General features: G+C 43.2%; 1 protein-coding gene across 2 annotated transcripts in view; it reads left to right on the top strand.

Moving 5' to 3' along the window:
• Nucleotides 1-19,072, top strand: part of tgfbr3 (transforming growth factor, beta receptor III) — an 88,237-nt gene that overhangs the window by 57,617 nt on the left and 11,548 nt on the right. For both annotated transcript variants that reach the window (XM_035413844.1, XM_035413845.1), the window contains exons 6-14: nucleotides 2,984-3,152; nucleotides 5,168-5,318; nucleotides 8,651-8,840; nucleotides 9,101-9,396; nucleotides 11,112-11,267; nucleotides 13,614-13,763; nucleotides 14,461-14,634; nucleotides 16,288-16,584; nucleotides 18,318-18,444. In XM_035413844.1, the coding sequence (XP_035269735.1) occupies nucleotides 2,984-3,152; nucleotides 5,168-5,318; nucleotides 8,651-8,840; nucleotides 9,101-9,396; nucleotides 11,112-11,267; nucleotides 13,614-13,763; nucleotides 14,461-14,634; nucleotides 16,288-16,584; nucleotides 18,318-18,444 (1,710 nt within the window). The remainder of the gene's footprint in view (nucleotides 1-2,983; nucleotides 3,153-5,167; nucleotides 5,319-8,650; nucleotides 8,841-9,100; nucleotides 9,397-11,111; nucleotides 11,268-13,613; nucleotides 13,764-14,460; nucleotides 14,635-16,287; nucleotides 16,585-18,317; nucleotides 18,445-19,072) is intronic.

Here is a 19,072-nt window from a genome sequence, read left to right as displayed (position 1 = left end):
CCACACATTTTTGTAAGAAGTGAATCTGTTTGAAACCTAGTGCTGTAACTGCTATTCCTTTAGAATGCTTATCAAATTTATCTTTCCATGCACACGTGGCTTGTGCACTTCAGAGATTATATCCAAATTGAACACTTCATATTGGTCAGTAATATCTGCAATTGAAGCCTGGGACAGGTCCTACTGAACTTTGTCTGACGCACTCCTCCAGTGACATCCCAGTCCCTTTGGATTTTGGCAGTCTGAAGTTGAGTGGAATAATGACCTTATAATTATCTTGGTAACTATCTACCCATTCCCCCATTTTCCATTTGCTTATTTGGCAAGCTCTGGTGCTATGTATTACAGTTATTTTTGATGTGATCATCTTCTCAAAGAATGTCATGAATGTCTAGTATTTAACATTACAAAATTGGTCTCAAAAAAGAATGCTTATGAGACTTTAAGGAGATAACTGTCATCGCTCAAACATACAAATTGTGACAGAGAAGGGAATCTGAGTACAAACAAATACATTGACAAATGAAAAAAAGAGAGACAACTCCTTTGATTGAAAATTTGTATGAAAATGATTGCATTGTGTATTCAAGCATTGTGCTTTCAAGTGATTGCGGAAATTCACAATAAAAAACACTGTTCTTCACTCAGTGCCATAGAGGGACAAAGATGCAGTTTAAATAAAACTCGACTTACTGTTTCCAGAGTTGGCACAGATATGAAAATCTCTGTAAGAGTATTGTTTAAAATACCTGACAGTATTTTACAGCTCGTTGTGCTGTATGGAAGTGAGATATGGGGCCTACTTAGCTGGCAAAGTTATTTAAAGTGGAACAAAAGCTCTGTTGGCACTCTGTATGCTGAATTCTATGACTACATACATTGGATTAATTGATTCACACCATACATTGCATGATGGACAGAATTTGGCATTTTTACTTGTGAAAATGGAAAAATCCAGAATTCATCCTAAAAATGAACCAGTAAAAGGCCTTTCTATCCCAGAAGCTAAGTTTAAGTGAAGGTATCCTCATTGAGCTGGTCTTGAACCTTGAAAACAATCCACAAACCAATAACAGCACCGGTGATGATCATCTTCAGCCAGCACTGCTCAAATTAAGGTCAACCAAATCATGAATCAAATTGAAATGATTTTTTGAAGCCTTGCCAATATAACAGAACAAACTGATTTGCTATTGTAGAGTTTGCCAATTTGCCAATGAGAGTGGTGCACTTCCTCCTGCACGGTAGTGTATACATGTTCAACAGACAAAAAATTAAAGGCAAGCAATCCAATATTACTACAAATACAGACACAATGACATGGCCAATTACCATTTAAAGGTCACGCAGCCCTGTTACCCCCCCCCCCCCCCATATATAATGATCTATTTTTCTTCTTAGTGATAAAGTAATAAAGTAAAGAAACTAAAATAAATATGAGACACTCATGAATGCACACAACTGCCTAATGAAGTTTTTATCATTTGCTGAATGATATTAACCAAGGGAGGGTGAGGCTTGTCTGGCTTGGAGAACTTCTCATCCCTTGCAGTTCATGTGTCATGAAGTGGACCGGAGGGGGCCCTGCCCTCTCGAAGCTGCTATCATGTGGAGCTTGTTGTAAACTTTGGAGATGTTCTAATGGGTTCGGCACACGTAAGCTTTTCTAGATAGGGTCTGAGAGGATGTGTCACGTCAGGAGTGAGATGAAGCAGACAGAGCTCTCGCTGTCCTCAGCTCTGACAGCAGAGAGAGGGCAGAGAGGTTGTTTGAAGTGAAGAAAGAGGTGTAGCAGCACTGTACTCTGGGAGGAGAAGCAACGATCTGCAAACATGACTCATGAAGGGGGAAGTTACGCTGATCTTCTCCCTCTCCATCAATAGCCAGGCTGCAAATATCTGCCCTCTTGATGGATGTATACTGTAGGAATGGTGCTACTGTATATGCAACATTATATATATATATATATATACACACACACACACACACACACACACCTAGATATATGTATCTATATATACATATATATGTATATAATATTTATACAGTATATATATATATATATATATATATATATGCAATTAATTATCGAATGATTCAATGCATTCAAGTGCGCATACTAAAACTAGTACATGAAGTAGAGCTGTGGATGTATTATTGTCAGATCTGCTCTATGATCTCTTGAGATTTCAAACACAGTGCTTGTTCGACTAGTATCTGGCACTATCATTCCATGGTGGTCGTGGCTTGGTTTTGACTGGTCGATATTTTCTCACAAGAAGGTCTTTGTCAAAACCCTGTGTTGCATCTACTGTTAAGACAGGACTGGCCTTGCTTTTGTGCTTTGGGAGCATAATGTAGAGATCTTTGCCTGATCTGAGTCCATCAAATCACCCAGGAGGTCTACGAGGAAAGATGCCAACTGCAGTGCATACTGTACATAGCATTTTGCTCTGTGTCCAAGACCAGATGAACCAAATAAGGAAGCACCTGTCTTCTCTAAGCAGATGATGTATTTATATAAATCACCACCCTCTGGGTTGGTGTTTTACATAAATATTAAATACTCCAAGGCTTTTAAACAAACATAATAATTGAGTTCCGGAAGACAATGACTCTACTCTACAACTATGTATGTCATTGTTTCTGGGCCCTGCAGATTTTCAGTGAAATCATATAGCATTATCTACAGCATGGGAAATGTATGCAATTAGGTGTATTTAACTTCAGAATATATTGCTGTCTTGGATGCAGTTCAGAACTGAGCCTCAAATATATGGCGTTGGCTTTCTTTTCTCCTCATGTCTAGTAGAGTAAAGGTTTTGGGCTTGGGGCTCTAGCAAGGTATATTACATAAGATTTGATCATTTAAAAAATAATGCTCTTGAAATGAATTCCAAAAAATGAATTTTCTCGAATGCTGCAATCCGGATAAGGGATTCACTGTACCAAAAAATTAACACAGACACCTGAATTCTTTCAGATCCAGTTTTTTCTACCACGTGCAAGATTGACACCAAGTTCTTGTCCCTGAACTACCTGGCAAGCTACGTGCAACCACAGCCGTCGAGAGGGTGTGTGCTGTCCGGCCCGGATCAAGATCGGGAGGTCCACATCATTGAGCTGCAAGCCCCCAGCCCCGGGACGGTCAGGTCTGTTCACCACCAGAGCCAAACTTCCCTCGTTCCACTGTTCAAACTCTGAGGCTCTTAGGAGACATGTGAACAGTAGGCCTCGTTCACCAACCGTTCTTAAGAAGAATTTTCTTAATATATTATTTATATGTATATGTATTAATATGACCGCTAATTAAATTGGACCGTAAACACCAACCATTTTTTTTTTACTTCATCAGTTGTGCGCTCTTCTCCAGATACAGCGTTCACTGGACGAGTAATAGCATCCCATGCATCTTTTTTGTGTTATTTTATATCCACTACTGACGCTACTAAATATGGTAAATGGACTGCATTTATATAGCGCTTTTATCCAAAGCGCTTTACAATTGATGCCTCTCATTCGCCAGAGCAGTTAGGGGTTAGGGGTTAGGTGTCTTGCTCAAGGACACTTCGACACGCCCAGGGCGGGGTTTGAACCGGCAACCCTCCAACTGCCAGACAATCGGTCTTACCTCCTGAGCTATGTCGCCCCATTGTCGCTATGTCCTGAGCTATGTCGCCAAATATGACAGGTCGTTTGCTGTTCACTTCTCGCAGCAATATCTCCACTTCAGAACTACTGAAGTTTTTCTTACATTTGGAGTCCGGTGCTCCACCGTCTTTAGATTTTCATTTGGGCATTATTGACTTCGTTCGCTCTCAACTTTTCTTTTTGATTTCTGTGGGTGCAGAATCTGCAGTCTCATGCCCTTTTATGGGGTGGGCAGGGTGTTTACCTATGCTAATTAGGAACAACTGACATGCGCTTTACATTTACGAGGACAATGAGATTCGTCATTTTAAGAACACTTGTGTGAACAGTTCATTTTAAGAAAACGTCGTGAATCTGAGGTAGACTTTTCTTTGGATCTTTCTTAAGAACAAATTTAAGAAAAAACTTGGGAAGATATTGGTGAATGAGGCCCAGTCATCTTAACTAACCCCCAAAGTTTGTCAACGTTTGAATTTTTAAGGTTTTACAGCCTTATTTTGAGAAAAGCCTTTTCTGGACAGGTATAGGTATTTCTTTGACACAACCTCAGTCAATGAAAATTATTATAATTTTGGGAGAGAACAATGATGCTGCTGCCACTCTATAAACTCTTTGGCCACTCTTGTAACTCTCTGACCACCTTGCATATGAGTCCAGAAAGATCCTGCTCCTGGTTTACAGTTCATCCAGAAAACATTCTGGGACTAATTGAAGTGATGGGGCTGTGCAAGCTCTGTACATATTTGTGTGTGTGCATGTGTGCATGTGTGCATGTGTGTGTGCATATGTGCGTGCATGTATGCATGTGTGTATCAGCATGAATATGAGTGTGCATTTATGCATGTGTGAGTGTGTGTGACAGTTTGCATATTTCATACTTCTCATTAGACTTGATTTAAAACAATGTACTTTTTGTAAAGTCTTTTGGGTGTGCTCTCTGGTTTAATCCCTGAACTCGTAATTCAACAATGTGTGACCGCAGAGAAAAGCATACATCTCTGTCAGATCCTTTGAGAAATCTTGGAATTACGTTTGGGAAAACAATTTTTAAAATGTGGACGCAGCTGATTCCTAATTTGTCCCCGAATCATTCTGGACCGCCTCTTTCTCACACTTTCGCTGGAGACTCTAATTGCCTGTGAATTCCCGGAGGAAGCTCAGCTCCAAAGACATGCCCCGTGAACGTTGGCACAGAGGAATGGGAGGGATGGCCGGTTTGTGTAAAAATGTGCCTGTTTAGGCTGCCGTAGTGAGTGGTCTGCTGTGCACATGTCCTATTTTGGGGCGGCATCCAAGTTTTTAATGAGTTGGCCAGACAGAGGAGACGTTATAATGTGGAAGAAGTTTGATAAATTCACTGCGCAAGCCAATGTTTTTTTTTTTTTTTTACGGTTGTTTCTTCATCGCTCCCTCTCCCTCCTTCTCTTTCTCTCCCCCTGTCTCTCTCTCACTCGCTCTCCCCCCCTCTCTCTCTCTCCCCCCTCTCTTTCTCTCTCTCTCTCTCTCTGAAAAACAGTGTCTTCCAGGTGGACGCGATTGTGGACATCAGGCCCCTGGAGACGGACGGGCCTCCCCTCCACCGCGACCTGGTGCTGGTGCTCAAGTGCGAGAAGTACGTCCAATGGGTGATCCAGGCCCACCGCATCCTGGGCAAGCTGGACGTGTTGGTACGTAGCGGCGCTAGCACTCTGGACGACCTCACAGTGTTGGGAGCTTGTTTAAATCCCAAACAAAAACACCGGCACCTGTGTTATTCACTGCTTCTCCTTGGTCCCAGCCAGTATACATTAACATGACACTAAAACTGTGGACAAGGACAGACAGACAGAAAGACAGACAGGTGGAAATATACTGGAAATATACCACCCACAACACAGCAGCCACTTATGAATTGGTCTCATGATACGTGCGAAGACACCTGACGTCTGGCTGTGGTGAGAAATTTGGCAATGTGAAATTGCTTCCTTAGCAACAAATCAGTTTTCACCATGGTATACAAGTGGATGTGGTGTTACTTGGGTGGAGGGGGGGGGTCTCCAGACTTGTGCACAAGCCAGGTCGACCAGATTGTTTTCCTTGTGCAGTCAGCCAAACTCATTCGTCATCCATCAAATCGTGAATTATGAGCTCTACTGGCTACGACCGCTCTCCGTCCTGGGTTTCAGGCACAGGCCTAGCGTGCTGCAGGGTTCACAACTCTTTTAGTGCACGAAGAAACGCTTTATTTTGTTTAGCTTTACCTCTCATTTTTCCACAGGAAGCCATTTTTAAAGTCAGGTTCTGCTGCCAATAAATTAAGAAGGATTTTAATAGAAATTTGTCAACGCCAAAAAGTTCTCTTTGCTTGTCTGAGTAATGAAGATAATCAGTGCAGACTTTTGATGCAGTATTCATTTTTGGTATTGTACATTTACCAGTGTTCATGCTGCACATAAAGCATGGAACAGAATAATGATTTACAAAAAATATTGTTGTTGGTTACTATTTTATTGCCTGTAATTTATTTACATTTGGTAAAATAAAAAACATGACTTTCTAGAAATTTATAGTACCTGATGTATGAGATCTTGCATTTTGTGTTTGTCCATCTTAGCCTTTTTGTTTTTACTGTACTCTGTCTCTTGGCATAATGGTTGGTGAAAATGCAATTAACTCTATGGAGAATAAGTTTTTGGAATGTTTTTTTCACAATTCTAAGTCAGTGGTCTAGAACTCCATTGTTTTCAATTACCCGTACTGATTGTTACATCAGAATTAGAATGTTCAGTCAAGAACATTCTAATCACATATATGTAATCGCACACCTTGAAGGGTTAAAAATATCACAGATGCATGTGTGAGTGCCAGGTCACATTGAAAAGGCAGAACCCCAGAAATGAAGTGCTCAGACACCTTCCTTAACATGTCAGGATCCAGCTAGAAGCAACAGGGAGCTAATTGTTCATACTGTGCCTCAGGAAAGGTTAATTGTTTACGGTCCATTAAGTTCAGGGCTGCCACTTGCGTGCGCTCAGAGGTTTAGTCTGAAGGGATTAGTGGCCCCCGTGCCGACCTCCCTTTGTGATTCTCTCCAGCCGAGCCAACTCTGCCCTCTCCAGAGACAGTGAGCAGACCCTGCTCTCTCTCTCTCCCCGGCTATGGGCAGGGCGCGCCGAGCTCTCCAATCAGAGGTGGTGCCCGTCAATGCAGCTGGCTAGCCAGTGTGCTCGGTTTGCTCATCTGCCATATCACTGCACGAAATAAATTGCAAAAGGGTCGTATTGACCGGTAATGCTAGCCAGAACTAAGTGGCTTGGTCCCCGGTATCAAGCGCCAGGCCCCTGACGCAACCAGAGCAAGCTCTTGAATCCAAATGCACGATAAGGAAGTGGCAAAGGGCTTTTCAAAAAGTTACTCTGGTTTTTGAAAAGCGCTGCTTCCGACAGCATGGTTACAGGCTGCTTTGGCTGAACTTTTTATGCACTTGCCATCACTTTGCGGGGAATGGAAAAGGAGGCGTTTGCTTTTACGGGGGAAATAAATCCCTCTCTGCAGCTGCTACTGTAGATTACTGGCATTTTTGAGATTACTGGCTTTAGATGGAAGTGGTAGTCTGCATCACGGAGAGTGTGTCTGGTCTTTGTGTGCATTGCGCAAGTGGGGTGTCTTTATGTTTATGTGTCTATGTGCGTCTGTGTATCATTGAATGTATGTGCGTCTGTGTCTGCCTATTCCTGTGAGAGTGCGAGTTAACAAGTCTCTGTGGGTCCGTATTAGAGAATTTCAGCTATGCGTGTGATATGATAGCCTCGTAAAATCAAACACTCACTACTGTTGTAAGATTGCCCACAGTGCAGTTGGGTGGGAGGTGGCTGTGGGAAAGAATTAGCATTCACGCGCATTAACAACTGGGCGAGTGGGGACCAAGCACGGCGTGCTGTTAATCCCATGCATTTGTCCTCTGCCATTGATCAAGAGAAGTACACTCAGTCTGGCAAACAAAGGTTTGAATTATCTTCTTCCTGTACTTTATTGGACGTTGGTTGCCATGGAGAGGACAGAAAAAAATATTTGTCAGACCCGGACACAATGGCAATTGAATGCACTGTCCTTACAAGTGATCGGTTCTCTTTTTTTGTATTTGACTTACTTACCGGTATAACAATCTGTGGTGAGGAAATTTAAAAAAAGGCGGAATAGTTCATTCCTGTCAAAAGTTGGTTGAATAGGTAGAAATAACAGGACCCGTTTACACTATGTTTATTGTGAAGCCAACTGACAATGAACAAGAAGCAACACATTTCATGTGGGGGTGTGATATGCATGCTTGTAGCCCATGCTCTCTCTCCATCTGTTGTAAAATTGGAAAAAGACTTTCTTGTTTCTTGTGAATAATGTTGAACATTTTTTTATGTGAATCGTGTTGTAAAGTTTCAGTTTGAGCACTGCAAGAATTTAGAAGGAGCCAGGGAGAGCACTTCAGTGAAAGATAACAATTTCAACCACATATATTTATGGTGAGATGAATGGATAATACAATGATTTTTGTCCTAAAATACACATCATTCATGTTCTGTAGGAATCTGTTTTAGATGATCACTGGTGTTTACTCACTGGTGCCATTAGGTCATCTCGTACTTGGTGGTGGGCTTAGGCCAGATGCATTGGTGGACAGGGGGAGTGAATGAGTGTGTGGCCTCTCTTGCCAGGTTTTGGGTGTACTCACATTTTTGTGATATTTGAAGACTTATCTGTTTGCCTTTAGGGTTTTGAGTCAGCATCGACGATCACATGTCAAAAATCCCCCATAAAAGTTTCGCTTTAAGTTGGTGACAGAACCACATCAAATTAATCGGCTGGTAGAGCTACTGCAAACAAGCACATTGTTCATAATTTTGTTTAGATACATTATTGTGTAGAACTATTTTTTCTTTCAGTCAGTAAGGAAAGTACCAATTGGTGTGGTGAACTGTGTATTGATGGCTGTCTGGTGTTTTCTCTTCCGTCCCCTATACCTCAGACCGCGGACAGTGTGAGCCTGAGTTCGGATACTGAGAGGCTGATGCAGGTGTCCAAGATGTCTAAGTCCCACCTGCCGTCTGGCTCCCAGGCCCTTATCCAGTGGGCGGAGGAGCAAGGCTACAGCCCGGTCACCTCTTTCACCAGCACCCATGTGGCCAACCACTTCAACCTGCGTCTGAGGGAGCCAGGTGTGATTGGCTCTTCTCCCTGTCATTTAAAGCGTAGTGACTTCCTGTTGAAGCAGATTATGTGTTACATGATTGGCCATTCCAAATTTGAGAGAAGGGTGTATTTTACAATATTTAAAGATCACGTACTTAAATTATGCCCCTTGTATTTGAACAGGGTGACCACATTTGAATGTTGGGTTTATATCTGTAATAATGATATAAAAAGTCCTGTGCCATTAAAACCATTCACGATTCTAACAGTTGCTTTTGGTTTCCAGATGAAGTGGATGTCATGGACAGCATTTTCCCCCCGGAGCTGGCCATCTTGCACAACTTAAATCCCCACCCGGACCCGGGGAACTTCGCCCCACGCCCAGGTCCGCCCTTCCCCTTCCCCCGGATGGGCGGTCCCCCCGAGCAGGGCCTTCCCTACTTGTCTCTGCCCACCTCCACGGACGGCCGGCCCAGGCTCGGCGCTGAGCCCGAGGAGCAGCAGGGCTCCCTGAACGTGGGCCTGAGTGTGCAGTGTGAGGAGGACAGGATGGTGGTGAGCGTGGACAAGGAGAGCCTCCAGGTAGGAAAGGTTCACATCCACTGGGCAATCGCATTTAGCTAATACAGTGAGCTCAATGTTTTGGACAGAGACATACCTTTTTTTTTTTTATTTGGCTCTGTACTCTGCAATTTTACATTTGCAATCAAACAATTCACTTGTGGATTAAGTGCTTAGCTTTTATTAATATAGCAGGTATTTAAATACATTTTAGATTCACCATGTAGAAATTACTGGACTGCTTATTCACAGCACCTCCCATTTCAGGGTACTATTATGTTTGGTACAAATGGCTTCACAGGTGATTTTGATTAGTCTGTTGTGTTCAATGGCTTTCTTAGTGCAGGTACAAAAAAGATTTCAGTATTCAGTCTTGATTCTTTTGGTTGCTCTTTGGAGTTTGTTATTGGCATTTCTCAACATGAGGACCAGAGTTGTGCCAGTGAAGTCAAGGAAGCTATTATGAGGTTGGGAAATAAGAAAAAACAGTCAGAGACATAAGCCAAACCATTGGCCTACCAAAATCAACTGCTTGGAATCTCATTAAGAAGAATGAGAGCACTGGTGAGCTCAGCAATTGCAAAAGGGTCTGGTAGGCCTTCGAAGACCTCATTGTTCGTGATTGAAGGATTCTCACCATAATGAAGAAAAAACTTGAACACCTGTCCAACAGATCAGAAACACTTTCCGGGAGGCAGGCATGGATGTGCCAGAAGGGTGCAGGTTGTTATAGCAGCAAAGGGTGGACCAACTCCATATTAATACCCATAATTTTGGTTAAGATGATGGATATCAGGTGTCCACATACTTTTGGCCATGAAGCGTATGTTACACTACTCACCAAATTATCAGTGTTTAATTGCGGCTGGTTTAATAACCAGATCCTTAACATCCCGTGACATGAAAAGCCATATGTAGTGCAAAATGTTCAACATTAAATCAAGGAGATCACAACATTTGATTGTGGTTTTGACAAAATTTTGGATTGTGGGCAATACCCTTTCCCCTTGTCCTAGGAATGCCTTTTTCCACATTTGATAAGCAAATGGCACTTTACTAAAGGGACGACCTTTTAAAAAATCTCAATCCATATCCAATACAAATGATGTTGTATGAATAAAATATGACTAGTATTTGTATGGCTTTTCTATTAACATGAAAGAGGGGTGTGAGGATTGGACTGTTCGTCTCCTGACCGCGATGTCTCCCAAGGGTATGCGTAGCCTTGCCTGCAGCGGGCACCAAAAATGAGAGTGAACGAAAGAGACCACATCAGTTTGGCCAAACCCTCACGGCGTAATGAAAATTGTTCTCAGGCAGCTCTGGACAGCCTCGCAGACCGCCGACATTTCCCTTCGCTGCAACCGAACGCAGTTTCACACAGAAACGCTCTGTGAGGGCTCGTTTTAGGAGGCTCGTCTTGGGAAACACTGTGGGCATTTCATGGGCTCGGTTTGCAGGGATCAAGGAACCTCCACATTGACATCACCGATGATCAACTGAGGCAAAGCAATCGGTGGTTGACTTACTTCAGACGATTATTTTTAATGTTGTGACCCTACGGTTATATTTAAATCAGCGGGTGCAATCACTTTATGAGGGAAAAAAAAGTTGCATAATGACTGTGAGGCACGACTGCATGTAAAATCGTTGGCTTGCATTTCTTTGCTGGCAGTGAAACCTAGTTTGGTAACGTGCACAGTTTTATTTTAGCGAGCATTCGTCCATCTCAACAGGCAAGCGGGTACGGAGGAGCCAACCTCACCCTGCAAGACCCTGCATGCACAGCTACGTCCAACGCCACCCACTACATCCTGGAAACCCCGCTGACCGGCTGCCAAACTGCTAAATACCCTTTCCTTCCCAGTCCCGTGGTCATCTACATCAACTCGGTGAGTGAACTGTCGATGCGGGTGAACTGGAGGAGGATTGTCTCTGTAGCGTAATAAGGGGATCTGACTTTATTTATATTCGGTCTATTCAGGAAATTAATTACTGCGGAGGGCCACCAGTTTGTCTCGGTCACGTGAACCGCAGGGATTTAAACTTCCTTTTTTGATTGTTGCCCTTCAGAGGTCTTTGTAGGCACCCAGACCTCACAGTCAAGTAACTAAGTGTTGAGCTGAGTGGCTAATTGTGACATTTATGAAAACAATTAGTTGACCTAACACCGGTGGAGAGAAAGGAGGGAAGGAGAATTTGGTTGGAATATCAAATGCAAAACAGGTGATGAAAACAAGTCCAGCAGTATGTGCGTAGCATGCTGCACACAGATGGAGTCCATTTATTTCGCTCAAAATGCGATTTAGCCATAAATCACGCAAAGAAGATAACATCAATTGAGGTTTAAGGTCAACGCCAATGGTGAATCATCTGTCAGCAGGGGATAAGACAGCATTGAGCAGCAAATGGATGTTATTCAAAATTTAACTGATGACTTCAACAGATGGGATAGACAGTGATGCTTTACAATTTCTTTTTTTTTTCTTCAAGTAAAATACATCACAATTGATTTATTTGTTTTCCCTCCTGCTGATACAATGCACTGTATTGACATTAATTACCTGTAATTTATTGCAACCCAAAATAAGCCACGATCCTCTCAACCAGTTCACAACGTCTTTGTGCGGTTGTCAGGAGTCTTGATCCTAAGATCAAGACCAAGACTCAGCGTCTTCGTTGTGCAGGCTCAACGAGTCAACCCTCCCACTAGACTCATGTCCAGGTTTTGACAGAAAAGGTGTAGATCTGAGCTGGGAAATTAGATTATTTGTACAGTTACAAATTATTTGTACAAGTCTATTGTAACCAGCTGCCAAAAGGTGTTGCTTTACATAACTACCATTGAGCAAATGCTCTAATCCAGAGCTATTTAGACAGCTTACCCACAGCAATTTACACAACTTCAACATGCAATTCAGTTTAAGTACTACAAGCCCAGTTCCCTACCTAGTCCCTATGATATCTCTACATGTTGACATGTTTTCACTGAACATAATGAATCAGACAGAAGAGGCCGTTAAACAGCTGATCATGATCATAATTAACCACGGAGTTTAGATCCGTGAATTTTCCTTTGAATTGTTTCTGATATTCATCACTTTCATTTCATTTGTAATTTTAATATACCCCTTCTACAAATGTTTTTATTATCATTAATACTCTTTCTTTGCTTAATTACTGGTAATCAATCATATTATCAACCTGGATGATTGGAGTCGAGTAATTTGGGTAACTGTTTGACAGAACAGTCAATCCACCTCTTTCTGGTAGAGAACTGAAGCACACAGAAAAAAACAGAGACAAACTTGTGGCTCTACAGTGTATATGATGTTGCTTAGTGAGTTGACATTCTAATTCAAATTCATTTCATTAACTAACTGAATTGAAATGGAATCGACCCCTGCTCGGGTCACCTCTTATTCTTCTTTGTCACCCCATTGTTCAAATGTCATTAATGAGGTTAGGTTTCTGGGTATGATCAATCCGCAAGGCACGCATGCCCTCTGACTTCCAGTGACCTTGTGGGTCGTTAATATGGGACATCACAGACCGAACCATTTTGTTTTGATTAACAAGCTGAGGCAGTATCTGCATCAACCCCTTTTTTTCCTCTATTCACTGGGCTCACAGTCAACATTGACATAGAAAATTTAAGGCCAGGGAGGAATGTTCATTTTTGAGACTGAGGCTAAGCTGCTGCCATCGCCACATTTTTGCAGCTGTGGTCCAATTCCTGTGATACTGACTTTATGTGAATGAATGCAATTCTGGAAGGGTCTAAAAGAGGAAGTCGTGGCCAACTGGAATGAAAGAGCACAACACGCCCTTCATCGTGCTCTATTACAGTTGTCCTGTTTTCTCAAAAACCTATGATCTCTCTGCTGAACTGTGTGTGTGTGTGTGTGTGTGTGTGTTTGTTTCTAAATGAGAAATCAAAAAGTATGTAACAAGGAATTGCCTTGGGAATTTTGGTTTCGAAATTGCTAGATGTTCCCATGTATTAATTCCAGCTCATCTGTTTCCGAATGGCTTGCCAGTTATCTCAAGGAATCATGTAATCCGTATGACGTTCATCCACAGATTTGTGTCTCCTTGTCTCGCAGCCACTCCAGATTTCCACAGAGAAATAGCCTCATTCAAGAGCGAAATGTGATGAAATCGGAGGTTATTGCTGGGAAATTTCTCCCGTCCAAGTAAATGTTAACACTCTGCCTTGGTCTCGTTATCATTGGCAGGTCTTCATCAACCCATCCGAATCTGAGGATGGGAGTGGTTGGCCCGTGGATTATGATGACATGGAGTCTGGAGACGTTGGCTTCCCGGTGGACACTGAGGGCATGGAGAGAGCATTCTTTGAACCCATGGGTTCTAGGCCTTCAATCCTGGTAGGCACTTCCCCTCTCAGTATGTATTTTTCAAAAGCTGAGTCAAGAATTGGAGTGTGTTCTTTGGACAATATTGCATTAGTTTGCCTAAATGTTCCCAAAATGGTGAACTCTAACTTTATTTTTTCCTCAGTCTCAGTCATACTCCTGCAGACTAACATATTTTTATACATTTATTTGCTCTGTTTGGTGGGGTGAACATAGTGGAGAAATGTATTAACAGTTGCAATATAAACCAAAGGGTTGCCTTGATATGGCTTTTTAGTGAAAAGTGTGAGGTCTGGTAATTGGCATACACACTGCCCAGATGCCAAGGGGTCTTACCCTCTGTCCTCTAGTGTCCCTCAGTGGCAGACAAGTTTCTTACGGTAGTTTCTTCTCCATAACAAAGGGGTCAGCTGTCCGAGCCTTTGTGTTTTGTCTACCTTCTGAACTTAGCCCGACCCAGTGTTGGAAACCTTCCACTCTGTCCTCCCAGACATTAATCCAAAATTGCATTCTCTCCTCCCCCCATCCTCCATTCCCCTCACTTGTTCCCTATTGGCTCTGACACGCAGCACCTCTTTATTGGGTTTAGTGATCCCTCTACACAATGCAAGGTGAAGGTTTCTCAGCAGGGATAGGGGTGGGTGGGGTGAATGACTTTGGGACGTGTGCTGCCTTGCTGTTCTGATAACTGCCCTGACTCTCTCCACAGTTTAACTGCACATACAGAAAGAACCAGAACCCCCCGGGGCCATTTCCCCGGGTTGGCCCCGGAAAGGACCCGGTGGACAACGTGACATTCAGCATGGAGCTCTACAACACCAACCTCTTCCGCTACCCCGCGACCTTTGTGACCACCTCCGAAAACAAGCCTATCTTTGTTGAGGTAGAGTTCAGACGATGCATTAAACACACAAGACTGTGTTTCATATTAAAATATGTAAGCCCACTATATATGTTGTTAGTGCCTTCGGAAATAATAGCCACATGACAGGGAGCTGTAGTAAGCATAGTCACGGCTTGGAATGAATTGGAGGTTATTTGCAGAGTAGCAGTTATATAATGGTCTGAGTGTGCATGTGTGTATCCCACAGTTAGTCTGTACAGCACATCAGTCAAAATGTACAGACGACCAAATGTTAAGTCTGGTTCACAAACTTTTGCTCCTGCGAAATCAAAGCCCGTTCGGTCAGATGCAGTTTCCAGCATTTCAAAGCCAGCACCCCTATCTCCCTCTCCTTAACCTTTGAGACCACTCCAGTGCAAAAGGAATGTCAGGATTCCAGGGAGAGTCTAGCATTTTTGCCTCTCCGCGGCTTTAGAAGAAGATGCCGCCGACGCTCCTGTGAAAACAATCAGGGAGCCAAATGAGAAAACGCAGGTTCCCTCCCACGGACGTCTTTGAGCGCGCGATACACGGAGGACTCAGAGGTCGACGGTCACGTGACAGCGTGGACGCAGGCCCGGAGGTCACAGAGAGAGCCGTTTCCCACCGTTCCTTACGTGTCACGTGTCTCAGCCCTGTGCTGTGGGGAGATTTCAAACTGCTGCACATTGAGACAAGACAAAATTTATTGGCGGTTCCTGGCTTCTTGTGCCCTTACTGGTGGGAGCGCAAACGCTAAATATCTCGTCCAGGCGCGGGATTTACCGCCCGCTGCGTCGTGTCAGAGGTCCCCGATACGCAGCGCGGTGTTTCGTAACCCGGGCTGTGCTGTAATCGCGACTCGCAGCAGAAGCTAAGTGAGTGAGCAAGCGCCTTGACAGCACTGGCAGTTCCTCGCTGCCGTTAGCAAAAACGTGTAGCTTTTCAGAAAAAGGACCAAAAAAAAAAAAAAATACAGGGGTTGTAAGTAGAGGAAATGCCTTGTGGTTAGCGGATATAAAGATCCTCTTAAAACATTTGAAGGGACTTAAATCTCAATTGTGAGTCTTGGAGCGCTGACCTCTGTGACTGTTCCTTTGGCTTGTGTTTTCCATGAAAAAAAAATTGTTCAGTCCTCCAGTGACTTGCGTTTGCTCGTGTGAATGACTGCCACCCTTGGCTGCCTTTTGCATACCCATTTCCAGGTGTGTCTAGCACTTTCATTTTCTTACTTTCTGGCCATTGCAAGCAAGCAGTTTAGGAACTATAGGCTACACAATTGGCTAAAGGTATTTCACTCTTGTTACTATATAGAGTACCAAGACCAGACCAGCTAGCTAGGTGCTGGCTATTAAACTTAATACCAATGCACTTTTTGTGTTGCCTATAGGACAGTCAAATCAGAACGAGTGATGTTTTAACGGCATGCACATCATACACATAGAAATATTCTTCATATTTTTTTAGCATGTTTATATGTCCCATGGTCACTGAACCCATTTGTGTAAGCTTAGAAATGTGCTTTCCTGTTGAAGCACTGACATTTTACTTAGTTTGATATTATGTTTAGGAGAGCAGTGATTACCTTTCCATTCAAATCACATTTCTTTCCTGTTATCTTGGTATAAAAAATAATTATCTCTCATTCGTTTTCTCTCATCTTATTTTCTGTAGGTTTCAGTGACTAAAGCTGATCAAGACCTCGGGTTTATGATCCAGACTTGCTTTGTCTCACCCAATTCCGACCCCACCATTGCCTCCGACTACACCCTCATCGAGAACATCTGCCCCACGGATGACTCAATCAAGTACTACCCCCAGCGGGGCGACTTCTCCGTCTTGCACGCGCAGATGGACAGGAAGAGGTTCAGCTTCACTTTCAGGTCAAAGTTCAACGTGTCCCTGCTCTTCCTGCACTGCGAGATGTCCCCCTGCACCAAGAGACACGCAGATGACCGAGGTCTACCTAAGGTGAGCTTCGCGCCCTGCCCCTCCTTACCCACCGTCCTTCTCGCTCACACATTTACGCAAACGCCTGCCTTTTAAAGGCCGAAGGTCCCTGACAGGCCTGCTGGCTCTAAAGGCATGTGTTTTAGTTCCCGCCGTTGGCACTGTTTCACATGATTTGTATGCCAGTTTCAATCTGTCTTCGAAACTGAGCAGGAAGCATAAATCTCTTCAGGTTTCCTAAGTAAGCACCTGAAGAAAAAAAAAAAACAATACTTTGGAGAAATTTTTTTTTCAAGTTTTGCTTTTCCCTCCAGCGGATAAGCCATTACACATGTTAGCATTTGACATCCCTGACATTCTTACTCATTGTGGTGCTGTTTGTCTTGCAGAGCATATTTTACGATAAGAACCTCTATTTGTCAGTGGTATGACTAAGGCTAGGAGATCAGGTAGTGGTGGCCTTTGGATGAAGTCTTGAAGAGAGTCCCAGATCCTGTTTAACATTTACAAATGTGTACGTTTTGGACCAAAATAAGAGAGATGTTTCTACGCTATTATATGCGTGGTCTGTGGTCATATGTAATGCATTTAAATTAGATTAAGGTGAATTTGAAACAGATTAGTTGGAAAGGCATTTATTGTCATTTTGTGGTATGATGACAGGATTTTTAAAAATAAAATAATTTGAAATGTGAATAAGTAAGTTAAGTTTTACCTTCAACATAATAGAGTATGAAATAACTTCGTTTTTCAGTTTAAACATGATGCTGTGGTTTCCCTTCATGCTAACTTGCATAATTTTATCTCTTCGTTATGAAACAGCATACTTCTTACTGCTCATAGCATGTGTCCAACTATGTGTCAGCTCACTATGAAAAATGGCTTTTAAACTGTCAACACCATGTTGTGACGCTTTGAAGTGCGAATCACTTGAATGGCTGCCCTGAAGAGCCAATGCTGTGCAAAGTACCATTTAGACTGAAATTTCCTGGAACTGTTTATTTGAAACAGACAGTTCTTAAATACAGTGAGACAGTACAGTACAGTAAGCCTAAGGAGCCTTCCTTTGCTTTGCACGGTGTTACTAGTGTCCACAAATCAAATCAACGACATCACAATAATGGGACAGTGTTTGCTCTGTATTCTGAAAGGGCTTTACATCTTGACCGAAAATGACCCAGTTTCTAACAGATGAAAACAAATCTAATTTACTAATTGTAGAACTCAGCTAGAGCCTGGCTGCCCAATGCTCTTCCTGGAGATCTCCCATCCAGTAGCTTTTCATTTCTTTCAACCCTAATTTGCCACTCTCTATTAAACTATTTATCAGCTCAACACGCTCTCTAGCTATTGAATGAGGTGTGATTTGTTAGGATTGGAGTGAAAACCTACAGTAGATCTCTAGTAATAGAGTTGGGCAGCCGTGAACTAGATAATGGGCTGGGAAATGATGTTAATTGCTTAAAAATTAAAAAAAAAAAAAATTAATTGCTTAGAGCACGGGTGTCCGGTCTGATCTGAAAAAGACAGTTGTGTGTGCAGGTTTTTCTTTTAGAATCAGGTGTCGTTGTGCTGAGCTTAAACAAATACCTTCACACACATAGGTCTTTTCCAGATAAGATTAGAGTGGAAGACTGCTTTTGAATATAATCTCAGGACGACAGGCTATATTTTGAGAAAGATGGTGGCCACGTTTCCAATTGATTGACATTGGTGATGATTAAGATTCTGATGTGATACTGGTGTCTGTGCAGTGCATACAGCCAGACGAGGCCTGCATCTCCGTCAACGTGGATCTCATCTTGGCCATGGCGATGAACACCAAGACCTCCACCAAGCCACTGGTGGTGGTGTCTGACCACAAGCCTCCAGAGCCACCAGGTGAGCTAAGAGCAAGCCACTTAGATAGGATAATAACCCTGCTTTATCTGAACGGGCCTGACTTTCTGGAAGTTCTGAGAGGCAAGAAAAAAGAAGCCAAAAATGTCATTGGGGAAGGGGGGGTGGTGGACCGCATCGTCCCTATCGAGAGTGAAGCTTGCACTCCAGCTGGAGCTGGTTAGCGTGGGGGAGCTGGAGATACAGAGAGGGCCAGTGCAGGAGGTTTGGCGGGAAGCCTGAGAAGCTGAGTCCCACCACCCTGCCTGTCGGTGTGTAGGGACAGTGAGGGGGACAGAGGAGAAATACAGCAAGGAACTGCAGTTGTTTCCACTTACCCGTCCTGCCTCTCCCCTGTTCTGTGGGGCCTGGCCATCCTGGGTGAACTGCAGCTAACCAACGGCCTGCCTCATTAACTTGTAATCAGAGGCCTGGTGATACTCTATATGACCAAACATATTTGGACACCCCTTGGTCTGGGGTTGTTTTTCATGGTTTGGGCTTGGCCCCGTACTTCCAGTGAAGGAAAATCTTAATGCTACAGCATACAATCACGTTGATTCTGTGCTTCCACAACAGTTTGGGGAAGGCCCTTTCCAGTTTCAGCACAACAATGCCCCAGGCACACAAC

Source organism: Anguilla anguilla, chromosome 4 (assembly GCF_013347855.1).
Source record: "Anguilla anguilla isolate fAngAng1 chromosome 4, fAngAng1.pri, whole genome shotgun sequence".
NCBI classification, from domain to species: Eukaryota; Metazoa; Chordata; class Actinopteri; order Anguilliformes; family Anguillidae; genus Anguilla; species Anguilla anguilla.
This window is presented reverse-complemented; position numbering and strand designations above follow the sequence as displayed.